At 43.6% G+C, this 17,962-nt stretch overlaps 1 protein-coding gene across 2 annotated transcripts in view; it reads right to left on the minus strand.

The window, feature by feature from the left end:
* Nucleotides 1–6,173: 6,173 nt before the first annotated feature.
* COL9A1 (collagen type IX alpha 1 chain) overlaps nucleotides 6,174–17,962 on the minus strand; it is a 66,970-nt gene continuing 55,181 nt past the window's right edge. For both annotated transcript variants that reach the window (XM_027550858.1, XM_027550859.1), the window contains 2 exons: nucleotides 15,392–15,469; nucleotides 6,174–7,244 (listed from right to left, as the gene is read on the minus strand). In XM_027550858.1, coding sequence (XP_027406659.1) covers nucleotides 7,057–7,244; nucleotides 15,392–15,469 — 266 coding nt within the window. In that variant the 3' untranslated portion in view covers nucleotides 6,174–7,056. The remainder of the gene's footprint in view (nucleotides 7,245–15,391; nucleotides 15,470–17,962) is intronic.

The raw sequence follows: 17,962 nt of genomic DNA on the forward strand, positions 1-17,962 counted from the left end.
ACAGCCAGTCTTAACCTTTGAAATTTTTCACCTTGTTATCAAAGTAGTGTAATTAATGACTTTAAAGTATTGATAATCCCATATGCTTGTTTCTATGGTTCGTAACATTGTTGAAACTTTAAAATTTTAGACACTTTTGTGATAGAGCATCAGTAATTATCTTAAGATATATTATCTGTAAAAGATGTCATTTGATGTTTGGATTATAAAATGATTTCTTATGAGTATGTTTTAAGAGTTAAATAAGATTGAGCTTTTCTGCAGTCTTTCTCCACTGTAGAGAACCTGTGATATATCACCTTTTGTCCACAAGATGGTGTCTTAAGCAATTTGTATCAGAAGAATTGAACAGACTTGCTGGAAAATCCCATGGACGGAGGAGCCTGAAAGGCTGCAGTCCATGGGGTCGCTGAGGGTCGGACACGACTGACCGACTTCACTTTCACTTTTCACTTTCATGCATTGGAGAAGGAAATGGCAACCCACTCCAGTGTCCTTGCCTGGAGAATCCCAGGGACTGGGGAGCCTGGTGGGCTGCTGTCTATACGACTGAAGTGACAGCAGCAGCAACAGCCACAGCAGAAACACAAAAGGCTAGAAACAGCTAAGTAGACAATTCCATCAAAACCTTTGCTTTTGTACTTACTCTTTTTTACTTTTGTAAATAATTTCTTGTTAATTTATGTTTTGTAATTTTTTTTGTTAATTTATGTTTTCCTCACTTTAAGTATCTTTATGAAGCAGGCACAATAACGTCTGATTTGTTGACTGTTTCAGTTTTATTTCATAAGTATATTTATATGGCTAGCTAACTTGAAAATTTACTATTTGTAACTTTAGTTTGTATGCTACCCTCATATTTTAGTGATTAACATGAAAACACTTGAGTAATCATGTTACCTATTAAACAGGATAGAAAATCTCTTTTGGCAAATAAAAAGAATTTAGCTTATCACAGGAAGTAGACCATTGATAGAATTAGACAATGTCCAAATCTTCATACTGTTCAAAGTACTTAAAAGTTTATAATTAGATTTGTATAATTATATTTTTTTAGAAATGTATCACTATTTACAAAATTTACGATGAAAAACACTATTTTTCAAAATACCATTTAAACTTTCCTAACACTGGCAATAATATCCTGATATTGAGAATTTTCAGGTTAAGTTATATGCTTAAGGTTTTTCCAGTGAAGTCTCAGAATAGTTTTGCAGATGTGTTCATTGCTCTTGTTGTTCAATTATTTTTCACATTTTTCTGTGTCCACCTTCTTCAGACACACAGTTTAATGTCATTGTTTCCGTGTCCATTCTTAAACGCTAGTGTGGAGGCTTGGACCCCCTGTTATAGCCCTCTCTCTTACAGCTTACACAGCCTTCCAAGAGGGGAGAGGTATAGACTGAATTGAATTTTTGTCTTTTATGCCTATTATTTCAAACTGACTTAGCCCACTGAATTGTATTCACTCATTAGTTGACTGGTAAAGCGTTCATGACATGAAACGTGTTTAACTACTGGGAGTCTCAGGAAATAAGACAGATTAGTGACCTCAGTCTTGTGTGCTGTGGCTGGAGCGGTACCCCAAACACTTCACTCAGCAAAATTGTGCTAGCGTAACTGCTCGAGTTAGTTAAATTGAATGGAAAACCAGGTGAACACAGAGAAAACTCTTCCAGAGGAGCAGACCCAGAATAGCAAAACTTTACCTCAAATTTCAGTTCAGTTCAGATCAGTCACTCAGTCGTGTCTGACTCTTTGCGACCCCATGAACCACAGCACGCCAGGCCTCCCTGTCCATCATCAACTCCCAGAGTTCACCCAAACTCATGTCCATTGAGTCGGTGATGCCATCCAACCATCTTATCCTCTGTCTTCCCCTTCTCCTCCTGCCTTCAATCTTTCCCAGCTTCAGGATCTTTTCAAATGAGTCAGTTCTTTGCATCAGGTGGCCAAAGTACTGGAGTTTCAGCTTCAGCATCATTCCTTCCAATGAATATTCAGGACTGATTTCCTTTCGGATGGATTGATTGGATCTCCTTGCGGTCCAAAGGACTCTCAAATTTAGGGCAGGCTTATAAAACCAAGCTATCTAAGAAAAATCTAAATGGAAAAAAATGCCATGTTCAGAACCTATAGTCTTCCCTGATAGCTCAGTTGGTAAAGAATCTGCCTGTAATGCAGGAGACCCCGGTTTGATTGCTGGGTCAGGAAGATCCCCTGGAGAAGGGGTAGGCTGCCCACTCCAGTATTCTTGGGCTTCCCTGGTGGCTCAGCTGGTAAAGAATGTGCCTGCAATGCGGGAGACTTGGGTTTAATCCCTGGGTTAGGAAGATCCCCTGGAGAAGGGAAAGGCTACCCACTCCAGTATTCTGGCCTGGAGAATTCCATGGACTGTATAGTCCATGGGGTTGCAAAGAGCTGGACATGACTGAGCAACTTTCATTTTCAGAGCCAATAGTGAGTGATATAGGTTACAGCTCCAGGAGTTAGCTACTTGCTTCATGAATGTGTCAAAAGAGAATACTAATAAAGTAAAAGATTTCGCTAAATTTAGGGGGTAGTTAGTAAGATTTGAGTTTAACAGAAGGATGTGTGTCGCCTGACAAGGATAAGCATATGGGTGTAAAGATGCTAACTGCATCACAAATTTTTATTTTGCTCTTTTATTTAAAGTACATTTTAGGGATAAATATTTTTCAGTGTATTAATGTATTTAAATTCAGATTGTTTTATGACATATTTTTAAACTATTTATTTTTAAAATAAGACTTTGGGTGCATTTTTTGTCCATTCTCTGTGTTCTCTATCTTACCTCATCAAGCTGTGTAAGGTTTAATTCAACATACTGCTGTTAAGTGGAATGGCGCGAGGTTTGTTCTAAATCCCACGTGGTTATACTGCTTTGACGAGTTGATTCCTGTGTGTTTGTGTTGCATAATGAGTTTGTCACTTATCTCAGCAATAAAGGATTTGACCCCGGATCAGGGAGTTCTGAGGTGCGGTTATTAGCAGCATCTCTTCTTTAGCTGAGGCTCCACATTTCAGCCCCGCTGACAGGGGTCAGCCACAGGGAGGCTGCAGGCACACTCACCTCCCAAGCTCTCACCTCCATGAGCCCACGGATGCCGAGGGGCGTGCAGACTGGCCTGTTGCAGGGCTCATGTCAATACCACGCTCATAATCATACTTTCGTTTGTCACATGAATCCACACTTAGCTTCTAAGAATTACATTCACAGCCCAGCTCAGTGGCAGCTCATAAAAAGCTTGGTCTGATGAATTTGGATGAGAATTAAAAGCAGAAACAAGAGAGTATCCAGGCCTTTGTGACTTTGGTCACACATGGTGATCTCCTCACTAAATTATGTGGGCTTGAGCAAGATGAAGGATGCCAGAGTTAACTTTTCTCAGAAACATAAGCTCTTCCATCCTGAGCGATGGGCCATTAGGTTAAATACACAGCATGTCTCTTTAACAGAAATGAATCCCATCAAAACCTGCAGATGGATTTAGATTCCTGCTTAGACTGGGAAATGATTTACAGAGTTCTTAACGATCCTCACCCTCAGGTCCGTCATGAAGAGTAAGGTAATTGTGTGCTCTCTGAGGGATAGTCTGAAGTCTCTTCACACGAAAATCTCCAACGTGGAGGCCAGAGACAAATTCAGACAAATCTTAAAAGAAAGTTCCCTGGAGCCAGTTCCCATCATTCACTTTCTCTGTAGGTATTCTTAGAAAATTTGGCCTCAAGAGCAAGATGTGAAGGGATTGTTAAGGGGAAGGTTAGCATGGATTCCCGTTTATCAAGATCAAAAATAGGATCCGTCAGCATCCTCTTCCTGATAACCAGATACATTAAACTGTATGTATAATGTACCAACCAATGCATTATACTTCCTCTAGTTAGTTCTTTAAAGAGCCTTTGGGCATGTGTATCTATAGTCATATGTTCTTATGGTAAACCAATTCTGATTTAATATTTACTGAGCCATATGAATTAATGCTGCCATGTCCTGGATCAAAGCTCACTAACAAAGACTCAGTACATAGCTGAAAAGTATCAATTTTACTCTAGAAAAAAAAAAGAGAGACTTGACCTATATTTATTGAAAACAAATGCTCTTTTTCTAAAAAAGGTATTTTAAATAATTTACATCCATTCCCTGTTTGTAAACAGCAGGATTACTTGTTGGCTAGTGCTTTTCTTAATATTGCTTTTTCACACCTTTTGCCAGGGCTCCCAGAAAATGTTTAAAAACCATTTTCTTGATATTTAGTGTGACTGTATGTATTTCTAGTGATCTTCCCCCTCTATTAGTTTCTTTTTAAACTCAGACGTGTTAATTATCAGAGAAGCTTTAAGAGTCAAAAAAATAAAGAATACAGAGATTTCTCTTCTAAAGCAGGGATTTACAGTAAGCTTATTTCAGGTTGCAAGTAAATCAGATTTTATTTATGATGTTTAAGGATAGCAATATTCATGTAGTTAGCTTGAAATAGTGTGTCCATAAATAATAAAATCAATCATGAAACTGATATGACTACTCATTCATCCCCTTCTGCTAGACAAAGCCAATGATCCCAAACTGTGCTGGGGAATTTATGTGCTCAGTCACTGGGAAGTGATTTCCGCAGTTCTTACCCAACCTCTCAGATCTGTGGGATGGAAATCAGGTCACAGTGTCACAGACACACTGGCTTAGAATTAGATCATCAGCCCTTGAGTAAATAACATGCATGTTTCTAACCACCTGTAATTACCCCACACTTTTCTCAGCAACTCGGACACCTTCCAACTTCCCCGAGGTCTGGAGGATTTCTGTTTTGCTAAAGAGAGAGATTTGGTCTAATTTAGGATTTATCAACATTCTTTCATGGAGAGGATCAGTGAGCTGTTTTCTTTGCAATTTCTCTGTCAAGTCTACACTGCTTCTGTAAGCTGTTTCTGAACTGGATTTACGATGGATTACTCCCACCATTGGGGATGTGCTCATTTCACACAATCGCTTTGTAAGTGGTGGTTTCCAGTTTGCTGTGTCTATGGAGCTTGCTGTACAGCCTTTTGTATATCAAGTTTGTAGAACAGTTCATTCAACTTTTCCTTGAAATTTTATTTTTTTTAATTTTCTTATGAATCTGATAAACCTATTTATCAGAACTGAGAAACGTATTTATTTATCTAATTTTTCTTTTGTTGTATCTGACTGTGTCACTCCAGTTAAAATAAAACCACCTTGGTGAAAATAAAGGCGATTTCTTTGCATTTACTGGATTATATGTCACAGCACCTGAAAAGGTTTGCCATCCATGTGGAGACCATGTAAGCAGTTATGACCGCTGTCTCGTCTGCAAAGATTACCTCTTCCACGAGGAGGAGGACCGTCCTCCCTGGCATGCAGATGGCACTGACCTACGCAGCCAAGCCGGAATTGTTCCCCTTACACACCAGGAGCACGGGACTCGAGGCTGTGAGCAGCTTTAAAGAAACCCAGATACACATTACATGTTGATTGATTTAACCAAATGAGTGGGGCTAAGATTTTAAAATGCTGAGAGTCCAACTGAGGGCAGAAAAGCTTCACCAGTGAGGTGAGGCATCACACCTATCAGGGCTCACGCCCCGTGACTTGAGAGAAGGGAGTTCCATAAACGGAGAAGATCCTGACTGGCGCACTGTGCTTTGCCTGGGACAGGTGATCATATGCCCTGTGACACAAACTGACTATGTTACGGCTGGTCCGTAGTTAATACAGTTGCTGACAAAACAGCAGGCCAGTGTGATTATGTAAATAGTAATGGAGTGCTTGAGGGGCCAGGCAATACCTATCTTATTGATAAGAATACAGTGCTTTAGCCGAGCTGCCTTTATACAGTTTATAAGAAAAAACTGAGTACAACATAAATCATTTGTGCAGTGAAGTTCTTAACAGGACAGCACTGAAATGAAGGCAGCAGCTTCTCCCCCAGAACCCGAGCCAGGCTAGACTCGGGGGGCCCATGCAATCTGCCATAGCATGCAAGCAGATTTGTGCAAGTGTATTTGTACATTTTTCGGGAGGATGGGTTCATAACTCTCATTTTATTTCTCAAAGGTCCATGAAACCTCCCCTACCACCTCCCCCAACCCGCCACGCTCTGCCCCCACCATACACAAACACACAAAGAGCTCTGTCACAAGGCCACACCCTCTGGGGAGCAGAAAGGGCTTTTTAATTTCTCTGTAGAACAAAGCACTAACATCATAAACACAGGCCTACAGAAATGCCAGTATTTAAAAAGCTTTACGTATCTGAACAACTGTAAGTGACTTCTTTTCATTGAACCCAGCTATAAAAAAAACATGCAAGAGAGTAAGAAACCATGTTTATTGCTTCTTTGGTACAACAAGAGACGTGACCTCAAACCTTGAAAATAAATAATCTCATCAATAAAACTACTGAACGGTAGGGTATTAAGACTCTTTCTTTGCTTTCACATGGACGAGCCCAAAATACGAATGGGTTTGGATACAGTACAGTTCAGCAGAAAGGCAAGCTGACGCTGAGAACCCCACGGGTGTAAGGAAAACACCCCAAGTGGCACAGCAACTGCAGAGTCCCCAGGAGCACAGTGATGGGGATCTTAAGCACCAATTCTCTTGACAGTAATGGGGCTGCTTCTTAACTAATCTGGTAAATCCTTGCAGAGCTGGAACGAGCGTCTGAGAACACGCGCTCACTACAAAATGGAAGTAACTACTGCAACTGAGGTAAACCAAACAGCGTCTCTGTTTATTGGCACAGCGGCCCGTGACGTACCACACACGGATAGCACACGTGAGTTCAAGAGCCTGGGGATGGGACTGCCGATTCACTCAAAAGGAGGGGTGTTGTCTGTCTGATCCATTGCTCTGTGGCTCCCCTCAAAGAGAAAGGAGAGAGGATTTGCTGAATAGCACCATTGTCCTAAACCTGATGGTCAGATCGACTCCTAGGGTACCACTGAAGGGGCCGTTCTCCCCCAGGTGCCTTCTTCAGGTGTGGTTTCCACCGACAGCCGCGTGGCACCAAGCCCCTCACTGATTGGGACCTTTGCTGTTGAATGCCCGCTGACCGGCCTGCAGGGTGCAGGACGCTGGCTCGCAGAAACCAGGGGGACCCGGGGGGCCTGGGGGGCCGGGCACACCGGGGATGCCCGCCACCCCAGGGGGGCCTCGCTCGCCGTCCCGGCCGTTCCTCCCGTAGCTGGCGGGACCTGGGTCACCTGAAACACACAGAAGGCACGCTTGTGAGCAGGAGACCCGCAGACGCAGACGCAGAAGGCACTGGCTCCTCCCCGGCCCGGCAGCGTGTGCAGAGGGCCTGGAGAGACACTTTTAGAAACGACAGGATGGCCAAACTAGATCTGGATGGTGGGACAGGATCCCTTCATGGCAGTTGAGTCACTGCAAAATGAAAAGTGTTAGGAGACCCCGGAATGTCTCATCCCCTCTCCCATCTGCCGGATACAGCAGCCTCTCCACACAGATGTCTGCTGAGCCCGGGAACAGGCTGACTCAGATGCCAAACACACCTGGACCTCAATCTGTTAATAATTCATCGATACAGTTTGTACTTATTACATAATGAAATTATGTTGGACCCAGTGGGTTAAACAATTATTCCATCATCATATGTATATTAATCATTAAAATGAATTTCACCTGATTCTGACTTTTTTAACTTGGCTACTAGCAGATTTAAAATCATACACGCCAACTCGTGTTTGCGCCTCACGCTGTATCTCTTCAGACCACGCTCCTGTAGCAGCCGCCCTTATTTCTAGCGGGTGATCAAGTTCCAGGCAGGGAGACGTGCCCCTGGGTGGTTGGAAGATGCAGACAGGTGGCTGGAAGGCCTAGCTCTGCCGTACGAGTCACTCATCTCCCTGTCTCCTCATCCACAAGATGGATGATGCCTGCCTGAGAACTATATTCTCTGCCTGAATGCACCTGATGAATGACTATTAGAAAATTAGTGCTTTGTGTTTCTTAGAAGACTGTGCAATGCACCCCACAAAGCTCCTTGAAATCCTTCTCATCAGAGCTTTACCCCAACAGGAACGACACACTGCCCTAAGCTCTTGGGAGGCGGGGGGGTGGGGGGGGTTTCTTTCTTTCGTTAAGTCCAAAGATTGTTTGGTTCCTCCCTGAACCAATGAGGCATGGAGTCACAGACCCCATAACAAAGAGACACGTTTCTGCGAACATTCTCTCCATTGCACCAGCATGCCGTCACATGATGCTTGCAACGGTGGTGATACCAGAGGCGTGTAAAAGGAATCCTGTGTGCCAGGATAACACAGTGTTTACAGAGATCCTCCTTTGGGTCCGGGCTTCGCTGGTGGTTCAAATAGTAAAGAATTTGCCTGCAACGCAGGAGACACAGGTTCGATCCCTGCATCAGGAAGATCTCCTGGTGAAGGGCATGGCAACATGCTCCAGTATTCTTGGCTGGAGAATCCCAGGGACAGAGGAGCCTGGCGGGTCGCATCGGGTCACAAAGTCTGACACGACTGAGCGACTAACACTTTGATTTCTCCTCGTGTCCACGGTCTTAACTTGGCTATTAAGCCAAAAGGTGAAAACAAAATCTATACATTCAATTATATTCACTTAGATTTAGTTCCTTTCCCTGTTTCTTGGCAGTTTTTAGTTTTCTGTCCCTATTTTTAGTTCAGTTCAGTTGCTCAGTCATGTCCAACTCTTTGCAACTCCACAAACTGCAGCACGCCAGGCCTCCCTGTCCATCACCAACTCCCAGAGTCCACCCAAACCCATGTCTATCAAGTTTGTGATGCAATCCAACCATCTCATCCTCTGTCGTCCCCTTCTCTTCCTGCCCTCAATCTTTCCCAGCATCGGGGTCTTTTCCAATGAGTCAGTTCTTCACATCAGGTGGCCAAAGTATTGGAGTTTCAGCTTCAACATCAGTCCCTCCAGTGAACACCCAGGACTGATCTCCTTTAGGATGGACTGGTTAGATTTCCTTGCAGTCCAAGGGACTCTCAAGAGTCTTCTCCAACACCACACTTCAAAAGCATCGATTCTTCTACGCTCAGCTTTCTTTACAGTCCAACTCTCATATCCATACATGACCACTGGAAAAACCATAGCCTTGACTAGATGGACCTTTGTTGGCAAAGTAATGTCTCTGCTTTTGAATATGCTGTCTAGGTTGGTTATGACTTTCCTTCCAAGGAGTAAGCGTCTTTTAATTTCATGGCTGCAGTCACCATCTGCAGTGATTTTGGAGCCCGGAAAAAGCTTATTTATCCCATTTGCCTTCTGTTGGTCTTGTTGTAGTGATCTGGTCTTTTTCAGCTGCCTTATTACACAGCCCACATACTTTTAGAAGGAAAACTACATTATAGACACTGCTTTACACATAACATTCTTCCCATTATACTTACTATTAGGTCCACAAAAAGCCACATTACAGGACAAAATGTAGCGAAGCTGTAAGGGAATAATTATCTCTGACTCTATACATCTCAAGGCTGTAGACAAGCAGATATAAGTAATTTCCCTTCATTTATCTCATAAGCCTTCATTTGACTACAACAAGTGATGAAGCAGGTAATTCTGTGTTTCCCTCTCAAGACAAGGTCTACCCCTAACCCACGGCGCCTGTTGACAAGGCTTTAGCAGAACCCTGCCTTTAAGCAGAGCCTATTCAGATTTACTGCCACGGAGACAGTTAAAGGTTCAGTTGGTCTTTTAAGGCTTAAAAAGAGAGACCAGATATAAACGCTTTTAAATGGTCAGGCTGGACAAACGGCAGCCCATGAGCCAACGCTGGGGTTGTGAACAGTGTTATCAGGACACAGTGTGTCTGCTGTTTGCACACTGCCCTGGCAGCTCGGCACTACACAAGCAGAGGTCCGGGCTGCAGCAGAAGACGTCTGGCCCTCGGGGCTCAAAAAGCACGGTCTTGCAGCAGGGGAAGGAGAGGACGGGAAAGGAAGAGAGTGGCACTGATACATAAACATGACCGAGCTAAACAGACAGCCAGCAGGAGCTGCTGTATAGCACAGGGAGCTCAGCTGGCTGCCCCGTGATGACCTGGAGGAGAACAGGAGGGGTGGGAGGGAGGTTCACGAGGGAGCGGGTGTATGTATACTTATGCACATATGCATATATATGCATACATATGCAACATATGTGTGTTTGTGTATATATATATATATATATATATATATATAGTTGTAGAAATATAGAAACCTCTTTTCAACTGCTGAAGAGAAAGCATGAATCGAAATTGCTCTTACTCTGCTTTGCCTGCTTCATGGGTGTCTGAGCTACACTGCTAAGTCACTTCAGTCGTGTCCGACTCTGTGCAACCCCATAGACAGCAGCCCACCAGGCTCCCCCGTCCCTGGGATTCTCCAGGCAAGAACAGTGGAGTGGGTTGCCGTTTCCTTCTCCACTGAGCTACACTAACAGCCTAATAGTTAGAGTTTTCTGAAATTTCAAGGACCTATAAAATGTTACTGCCAAACCTTTCATGATTTTTTAAAAAATGAACGTCTGTATAATTCTCTGTACTAACACTAGAGGGCAGTCATGTTACACACACAGAGGCCCAGCCTCTCAGCCCTAATAACACCTGCAATGCAATAAAAGGGACTAAGACACAGGCTTTAAAACAAAACAAAACATGGAAATCATTTCCAGCATTCAATAGGGAATTTCTCACCTTGTTCTTAGTGCTTGACAGAGCACATATGTTTCAGGCATTAGTGTATAAAGTGGGTTGTTTACGTAAGATCCCCACACCCCAATAAAAGAGTGGAGACAGGACAGCCGCAGAAAAGGGGTAAGTGACTATGCTAGACTCAAGCCCGGGCTTCCCAGGTGCCACTGGTGGTAAAGAACCCGCCTGCCAACGCAGGAGACGTAAAGGGCTTGGGTTCAATCACTGGGTCAGGAAGATCCCCTGGAGGAAGGCGTGGCAACCCACTCCAGTATTCTTGCCTGGAGAATCCCATGGACAGAGGAGCCTGGAGGGCTACAGTCCATGGGGTCGCATAGAGTCGGATATGACCCAAGCAACTTAGAAAGCACACACCCAGACTTAAGCTTAAAGCGAGTGTGCCCTTTCTGTCTGGGGACTTCTTCACTCAGGATCCACAGGTAAAGCTCATCTATCTGCAAACCTTGAACAAGAAACCTGGTACAATAAGTGCGAGTCAGTCTAACGTCCGGGTCACGTTCACACACAACGATTATTTAAGGTCCTCGTTCTCCCAGCACGCTTAGATACACAAAGAAGTCAGGGCCCACTCTTAAATATCTTTTCTTCATATCCCCAGATTGGGAGCAACTGGTCCCCAGTGAACAAGTCCAGTGGCAACAGACAAAGAGTTACTGGTGAAGAGACACTCACCAAAGGTCTCTGTTAAGAGACAGACACGGGAGAGGTGAAGGCAGGGGGCAGGGTCTAAGGTCCCAGAGGGCTTGCTCAGTGCGGTCCCCACAGCTCTGGGACAGGAGCAGAAAAGGAAATGTGCCAAAGTCAGGGGCCAGAATGGCAAGACAGACCCAGCACACACCTGGACCGCCCGCACGACACTGTCCACAGCAAGAACCCGGACACGTGAATGTCGGCCTTGTCACTTACTACCCGAGAGATCTCTGTCGAGGCCCGTGACCTTTGTGAGTCTGTGTTTCCTCAAACATAAAAGGAGGAATAATAATAACTAAATTTGCAGAGTAGTTGCCAGAAGCCAGGTGCTATGCTAAGTGCTTTCCAGGTATTAACACATCCACAGATCCTCCTAAATGAGGAGGGTCTTCCCATGCCCGGGAAGCCCAGCTCCACCTCCCTCCCCTCTTACACACCTGCCCTGCCCACCTCTGGCTGTGAGACGCAAACTGGACGATCTGTGTCCATGTTTAGACGACAGGGTGCTACAGCCAATTTGACAGTCCCTGCAATTGTCATGATAAGAACCCAAGGTCTGTATTAGACGATGGACCATCACACCCTCAAGGGGCACACGATACTTCACAGTGAACACGCTGAGAGAAGGAGGGCAGACAGAGGCCGAAAACAGTCCAGAAGGAGCACAGCCATTCTGACAACTGGCAGATAATGAAGGTATTGCATTTCTTCCAATACATCAGCTATGTTAGCACAAAGAAGAATGACCAAACGATCTTCTTTCCATTCAGAAGGACCCGAGTCCCAAATTCAACAACAGGTCGCAGAATATCCTATTCTGCCAGTTCCCTCCTTTACTTAAGATGTGTGTTATCTACAAGGCTCCAGACAAATCCCTGAACACAGCCCTGGTGAAGGCTCCCCTGGGTCCCAAAGTCCTCCTTCTGTCAGGATTGTGAGAGACCAGAAATCACTTTCTTACCCACACTCCAAGGTCTCCCAAGGATATTTAAAGCGGCCCAGCTACTTGGTGACGTGATTTCCTGGGACCAATGCTTTGCACTTGCGGTCTGGAGTCACAGCAATTCAGCGGACGGAGGGTCTGAGGTGTTAGGGGCAGTGCTGACTGACAGAAGGTCGAGAAAAAGCCACAAAGGCTGAGCCAGGGTCCAGCTCTGCACTTCAGCCACCTTGAAATGCAGCAGTGCGTTTGTCACATTAATAATAGTTCGAATAACTGGCATTTCTGGAGCATCCACTATAGCCAGAAACTGTCCTAGGCTCCTTTCATGGATTGATTGTTCTTTAATTCTCAGAATTAGACTCTCCGGGAGATGGGATTGATTACTATCACTGTTTTGTAAGTGGGGACACCAAGGCACGGAGCCAGTCAGGAACTAGCTCAACGCCATAAAGCTCGGAAGTGATGGTCAAGGTGTAAAGCCAGATATCTGAATCACAGAGCCCACACTCCCAAGGGCCCACTCTCAGAGGACTCGATTTAGAGGCAGAATGGCCCCAAAACCTCTCGCTCAGGGACTGAATGGATTTGAGAAACTGTCCCCTGAGTACATTTAGGCAGAGACACGGGGATATGAGCCAACCCGAAACCAACGATCCAGCTGGTGCCTCAAAGCGGATGTAGACACAGACCCGACTGCGTGCTTCGACGAGTGAGCCTCGATTCTTAAAAGACTAATCTGTAACTCTGAGTTCACCCTAAGTAATGTCAAATATCCCCTCAACGAAAATGTACCTAAAGCACAGAAAAACACAGATGGGTAGAACCAGGAAGGGAGGGGAGAGGGCTGGAAAAATGCAGCAAGGAAACAGGACAGGCTTCCAAGTCCTGGACAAACCTGACTTTAACAAACCAGATTTAAGCCGTAACTCCAAGACTAACATATAGTCATTTTCACAAGGAAGACCAGCTGAGGGTCACGGAGAGCTGCCGGGGATGACTTGCCCTACCTGACCACTCACCCACACACGGATGACTGGTGTCCTAGAAAGCAAATCCACGGAGCCCCTTCCAGGCCGAGCAAGGGTCCTGGGACACCATGCAAACCGCACAAATACAAGCTGGTCTCCACCTTCCTATTTTTAAACGCAAAATGGGATTTATCAACAGATTTTTTTGAAAGCAGAAGTCACCAGATACAATAATGTATTTTTGGTAAATTGTGCCAGTACTACAAGCTGCTGATCCAGGAACTGTAATTTGCCAACAAAATGGGAGAAGGAGAAATTGTCAGGATCTCTTTCAAATACACGGATAATTAGGTAAATCGTAATGATGTTGTTTTATTAGCCTTCAAACATTCTATTCCTACCATGGATAAGGGAGACGAGTCCTCAGAAAAGTCTGTTTTCCTTTTCTTTCTGCTAGACATCCATCAATGAATCCAGACTTTCAGATCAGATCAGTCGCTCAGTCGTGTCCGACTCTTTGCGACCCCATGAATCGCAGGACGCCAGGCCTCCCTGTCCATCACCAACTCCCGGAGTTCACTCAGACTCACATCCATCGAGTCAGTGATGCCATCCAGCCATCTCATCCTCTGTCGTCCCCTTCTCCTCCTGCCTCCAATCCCTCCCAGCATCAGTCTTTTCCAATGAGTCAACTCTTCGCATGTGTGGCCAAAGTACTGGAGTTTCAGCTTTAGCATCATTCCTTCCAAAGAAATGATGCTAAAGCTGAAACTCCAATTCTTTGGCCACCTCAACTTTACTGTTTATTAAAATCTTCCCTGGGTCCCATTCAACTCCAGCCAGATTTTCTTTCCTTTTCTGATCACAAAGGCTTCCTTTTCCAATCACAAAAATTCATCAACTTGTGAAAACATCTTGACAGGCCCACCAATTACCATTTTAGAAAGGCAGCGTTTGAGCTATCTCCAAATGCATTCATATTTTTAAAAATTATTTTAAATGAGAAAGTGATCACCAGGAGTAATGAAATGGATAATTAGAAAGCAATGATGTTTGGGGGCTGCAATTATAGCCATGATTGACTACGTAAGCCTCCAGCAGAATTAGAAAACGATCATTTCTTTGCTAGATTTCCCTCAACCAAGTTTTGCAGATCCACGGCAGGAGTGTGGGCCACCCTCCTTCTGCATAAGCCCCCTCCCCTGACCAGTCTCCCCAGGGACTTCAGGGGGCCTTCCTGAGCCTTGGCCCTGAAGCGCTCACAACGTTTACTGGAGGCTCAGGCTATTCACGCTCTTCACCTGAACTGGATTTCAGGCCCCAGGAGGCCGCTTCTGCACTTGGACTTGGCGGATGCATCCCGCGGATTCACATGGGACAGCCTGGACCTCGGCCACAGAGTAGCCGGTGTGTAAGGAGAGCAGACACCCAGTGAGAGTGCCCGCTGTCACACAGACATGACTGTGTCACCTCAGTCTACCCAGCTGGGCTACATTCTTGGAGTGACTCCTGCGATAGGAATGCGCAGGTTTACTTATTTTGGGATATGGGTTTCTGGAGGGTCTGGGTGTTTGAAGGAAAAGCTTTCAGAATAAAATTTCAGTTATTCCCTGTGCAACATGAGTAGCTGAAAACTTGGATTCGTCTTCCTGTTGCTCTGACGTTTTAGTTAAAAAAAAAAAGAAGAGAAAACTAACACTGGGCTAGAAACAGACAGGGCCCCATTCATCCAGAATTTTAGTGCATTGTGGCTGGACCTCCACAGCAATTTTTAACGTATTTACTTAAGAAAGTAACATTTCAAGGCATGTATTCTTCTCTCAAAGAATACAGACATGATTTATAGACTATTAACTTATAGTTATAAGTTTATAGACTATAGTCTTAATTTATAGACTATTTAACTCTTCATTAAAGGTGGTCTTCAAAAATTGATGTCGGTCATTATTATCACATGATAAACAGAGGTAATCAAAGAGCCATACTTTACAGTGTGATCCAGTTCAGACCACCTGCTCCATACCACTTCCCACCTCACCCTGCCTTCATCCTTACCTGGGAGACCCGGAGCTCCTGGCAAACCTTTGGGACCTCTTCCTGGGGGGCCACGATCCCCTCTTTCTCCTGCATCACCTGTGTGTCATAAGAAATGTTACTTTTCTGTATGTCTATAAAAATGAACATAAAGCATAAACATAAATTCAACTTAAAGCAAAGCCTACGTTCAGAAACCAAAAAGTTATGAGGTTGCCACTAACTAGGTCTTACTAAGTACATAGCGAGGCATAAATCGAGTTAATTATATTAAGATATCTAAGGGGGAAAAAAATCAAATGATCGTATCGGTAGATGCTGACAAGCCACTGATACAACATTCAATAAAGTAAGTACCAAGCTACTTCCCTAACATGATAAAGTCCATCCATCTCAATCTTGAAGCTGGCACAAAGCTTAACAAGAAACACAATAGCAGTTTCACTGAAGTCAGAACATTATTAATACAAACACGCCCACTTTATCACTATTATTATTTGGTTTGAGCCATCCCTGCTTTCAGGTGATATGACTGTTTTCTTAAACCCTAGAAAATCAACTCAAAACCTACTATAGACAATAAGAGAATTCAGCGAGGTACAAAATACATGGAAATCAATATTTGTTACATATATAAACAACAGCCAGTTATAAGATGCAGTGAACAAAAGTCTCATTTGTAATGATGACTAAATCATCAATAACTAGGAAAAGAAGTTTAATCAGAAATATGCAAATCCAATATGAGAGAAAATTGAGGGAACTTCCCTGGGGGTGCGGTCGCTAAGAACCCACCTTCCAGTGCAGGAGACACGGGTTCCATCCCTAGTCCAGGAAGAGTCCACACACGACAGAGCAACTGAGCCTGTGCGCCACGGTTACCGAGCCCTCGCTCCAGAGCCCATGAACTGCAATGACTGAAGCCTGCCTGCCAAGCCCGGGTTCCACAACACGAGAAGCCCATCCACCACAAGGAAGAGCGGTCCCCGCTCACCACTAAAGAAAAGCCTGTGCAAAGCGGCGAAAACCCGCCGCAGACAAAGAAAGAAATAAGTAGAGCGGCCCCCGCTCACCACTAGAGAAAAGCCTGTGCAAAGCGGCGAACACCTGCCGCAGACAAAGAAAGAAATACGTAACTCTTTAAAAAGAAAGAAAGAAAACTGAACAGAAGCTTAAAACAATCTAAATATCCATTAAAGAGATATATACACTATGGAACTTCCACGGAGTGGAATATTATGCGTGGGTAAAGAAGAATCAGGAAGAAGGTTTGTGAAATGATGCCCAAGACATTGTTAAGTGTAAAAAGCAAGGCCCAGATGACTTACTAAAGGACAATGTGATTTGTTGCTAAAAGGACATAGGGAAAATATATATATATTCATAGATCCTTTATAGAATCGCTGGTAAGGGTATATCGAAAACTAAGAACAGCGATTCCCTAATGGAAGGATAAAGGAAACCAGGCAGATAGGAGACAGGGATGGGACAGACACTCTTCACTGAGTGTTTTTTAATACATTTAAAAACTATTGAACCATGTAAATTTAGCATCACCAAAAATAAATTAATGAAGTTTCAAAATGTAAACTGCGCTGTCACAGTGCCTAGGTTTCGTTTCTGTCTCGTTATTTATAGGGAAGGTATTTTGGATTGCAGCCAACCATGTGCATTTGCAAGACTGCTGATTGAATTCACGAATTCAGCAGCCACACAACAAAACCTGCATTCATTATCCTGGCCCCTGCAGAGGCCAATCTTAGAAACCTGGCCTCATTAACAAAACACCCTAATACCTTAGTTAACAGGTGTTAAATGACATTGACTATGCCTAGTAGAAGACAACTTCTACTACCCATTAGCCAAGTAGTATGCTATTATGATACTATATCCTTAGAAGATGCAATGGCGTTTCACAATAAGTTCTGTATGTAATCTTTTTATCCAAATATTCGTATCAATCCATCCTCATTAAATATCGACAGGTTTGTTACAATTTAAAAAACAAAATCACGCACAGAAAGAAAACAGGAAGAATATCTGTACAACCATCTGTGCATTTGTCAAATAGTCAAAAATCTCTAATTAAGAAATGAATGTTTAGTAATCATACTTTGACTTTAGCTGTGAATGTCCTTGTGTGAACATTTATATGATGAATCAACATTTTGAAGATAATTTAAATTTTATAAATATTATGTAAGGATATACATAATATTCAAGCTCAGCTTGAACTCATATATAAACTAGCTATTTTTTACACTCATCATCAATATGATATTACTATAGTAGGAAGATATGACAATTAGCATTTTAAAAACTAACAGCTTATGCTCTCTTGTTAACTTGGCAATTTAAATGTCATTTCACTGTAATTCTCAAGGCTGGCAGTGAGAAAGTGCCACATTTTCTGAAAACACAAGATGAAGATTATAAATTAAAATGCAACTTTCACGGAGATAGTGACAGTTAAGCACATTCTAGCATGAAGCCACACCAACTTCAAAATGTTTGCAAGGAATAAGACCACTGCCTCTTTAAAACAACATATATATATATGTGTGTGTGTGTAAACCAAGTCATAGGAAAAAA

Source organism: Bos indicus x Bos taurus, chromosome 9, assembly GCF_003369695.1.
Source record: "Bos indicus x Bos taurus breed Angus x Brahman F1 hybrid chromosome 9, Bos_hybrid_MaternalHap_v2.0, whole genome shotgun sequence".
NCBI classification, from domain to species: Eukaryota; Metazoa; Chordata; class Mammalia; order Artiodactyla; family Bovidae; genus Bos; species Bos indicus x Bos taurus.